Here is a 2554-nt window from a genome sequence, read left to right on the forward strand (position 1 = left end):
ATTTTAATAAGATACCTTATATAAAAGTCATATTAAATATAGTATCATAGGACATTTATTTGTCCTAGTCGTATCATTTCTTAAGCTAATAGGACATGTCATACTTATGTCGTATCATTGTAAATATTAGTACACTTTTAGTTTTTTGGGTCTTAATTATCATATGATTTCACATGACACTTAATAGTGACTTATTAAATGAGACTTTATAAGACATTTAACGGTTTGGTGTCACATTACGTGTTAATTTAATAGGACACCTTATATAAAAATCATATTAAATATACTATCATAGGACATTTGTTTGTGAATGTCGTATTACATCGAAACATAGTAAGACATTTGATATGTAAGTCATACCAATGTAAGCATTTAGGATTGTTGATTGTTTAATAAGACAGACAAGTTATTTGTGTCTTAATTATCATGAAGAAGATAAGGAGTTATAAGAATAGAATTCGGTTATCTTATGAACATTGCATATTAGGCCAGTAGATCAAGCTACAATAACAGCGGCAACTTTCGAAGGTATTTTGAATCACCTATTGTTTGGATTTACTTTTTTTTATATACCTACATGTCATTGTTTAGGCACAACGAATGTTATTGCTGATGTAGCAACTGCTACACGTTTATTTACTAGGCGGACAAGACGCCGAACAAACCAAGGGCATTTAGAGAATTATGATGTTCAGAATGCCAGTGGCAGTGGTTTGCAGTCCGCCGTGGTTTCGTTTAAAGATGCTATAACACCTGTAACAACGTCTACTGCACCACTTATTGGTGGTGTCGTTATTAATAATGTAGATATGTGAGTTATATCATGCAATACTAAAAGTGATGCAGCTAAAATCGCAATTGTAAGTATTAATATACATTCAGATTGCATTATAAGTGATATATATATATACATATATATATATATATATATATATATATATATATATATATATATATATATATATATATATATATATATATGTATGTATGTATGTATGTATGTATGTATGTATGTATGTATGTATGTATGTATGTATGTATGTATGTATATATATATACATATATACATATATATATATATATATATATATATATATATATATATATATATATATATATATATATATATATATATATATATATATATATATATATATATATATATAGTGCAGCTGTAATTATCACGTCATGGCCATGACGAGACTTGTTTGTAGGGATATATCTTATTATGTATTATACAGTTAATCAGCACGTCATGGCCATTATCACACTGATCACACATGCTGGTAGGGATTGATCTCTTTGTGTATATAACTTCTGTATTATCTAAATTAATACAGACAAACATGGATGAGCTAGCTAAAACACTTCCTGAAGGTTCAACTGATAATCCTGGTCCAGATGATGTTTTTTTCCAAAGTTATGGGTAACAATAAATATGGTGCAGTGGATATGAATGGATTAGGTGTTCGAACTTCTGATCTTTGGGGCAAATTACCAAGTTGTAATGTTATTTGTATGGAGAACATTCAACTCAAGTCAGAGAACAAAGAACTTACTAAAGAAAATGTACATCTGAAAGAACAGTTGGCAAGTGAGAATGGTTCAGTTGTTGAAGATACGACAACACCACAGGGCCTCACCGTAGTCAATGTAGCTCCACGTCTTAAGGTATTTTTCTATTTAACATCTTAATGGGTGTGTTTGATATTTACATTTACCATTCATAACTGCTTCTTACACACTTATTTCTAGGTTGGAGATGAAGTTTTTTTACACAATATACTTAACCCTAGCGAGAAGGTAGGAAGAGGATGGTTGAGGACCTTGGATCCAACTGAGGTAATTGGCGGTGTAGAGATTGGAGATGACTGGTGTGCGGTACACCTTCAACATGTCCTTAAAAAAGCTGCTGATATAGTTAGGCCATTTGATCTGATTAAGAAAGTTGAAGACGCTACAGGCATAACTATCGCGTGGCCTTCTACGTTCATATCAGCATGTATATCATAAATTTGTGATAATATTAAATTTTATTTATAACATGCACTCTTATGCTTATAAATATATGATTTTTTTTGTTTACAGGTGGTATCCTTGAATTAATAAAGATACGTGTTGATCGAAGACGTTCTTCGTTACTTTTCATTGTTTTTATTTTCTTTGTCGAATGTTATTTTAGTATTGATATGTTGGAATATCTATGAATTTTTAATGTTTGGTGTTTTTCAGTTTATGAGTACAATTTATTAAAATATGATTATGTTTTATTTTATAATTATTTTTAATAGAAATTAATAATTGGATGTCAAAAATTTGAATTAAATAGAATCCAGGCCTGAATATATGGATCCAATAATCCGATCCGGACCCAAATAATCAAACCGATCCGAATAGCTGAATCGTAAAAGAACTTGAATCGGACCCGAATATCCGAACCGGATCCGAATATAGAAATTCGGAATTACTATGACTTGAAAGGACTAATTTTTTGGTTTTAATACTTTTACTTGATAGGACCCCATATTGTTTAAAAATACAATTGTATTAGGAC

General features: G+C 30.1%; 1 protein-coding gene across 2 annotated transcripts; it reads left to right on the forward strand.

The window, feature by feature from the left end:
- Positions 1-1283: 1283 nt before the first annotated feature.
- LOC139860406 (uncharacterized) lies at positions 1284-2232 on the forward strand. Of its 2 annotated transcripts, none has more exons than XR_011763204.1 (3): positions 1284-1671; positions 1763-2002; positions 2089-2232. XR_011763204.1 is itself a non-coding variant. In XM_071849168.1 (3 exons), the coding sequence occupies exons 1-3, from the start codon at positions 1402-1404 to the stop codon at positions 2205-2207; spliced, it is 636 nt and encodes a 211-aa protein (XP_071705269.1). In that variant the 5' UTR covers positions 1284-1401; the 3' UTR covers positions 2208-2232. The 2 variants fall into 2 exon arrangements, 1 of the variants encoding a protein (XP_071705269.1); XM_071849168.1 differs by having other exon boundaries at positions 1756-2002.
- Positions 2233-2554: the final 322 nt, after the last annotated feature.

Source organism: Rutidosis leptorrhynchoides, chromosome 7 (genome assembly GCF_046630445.1).
Source record: "Rutidosis leptorrhynchoides isolate AG116_Rl617_1_P2 chromosome 7, CSIRO_AGI_Rlap_v1, whole genome shotgun sequence".
NCBI lineage: Eukaryota > Viridiplantae > Streptophyta > Magnoliopsida > Asterales > Asteraceae > Rutidosis > Rutidosis leptorrhynchoides.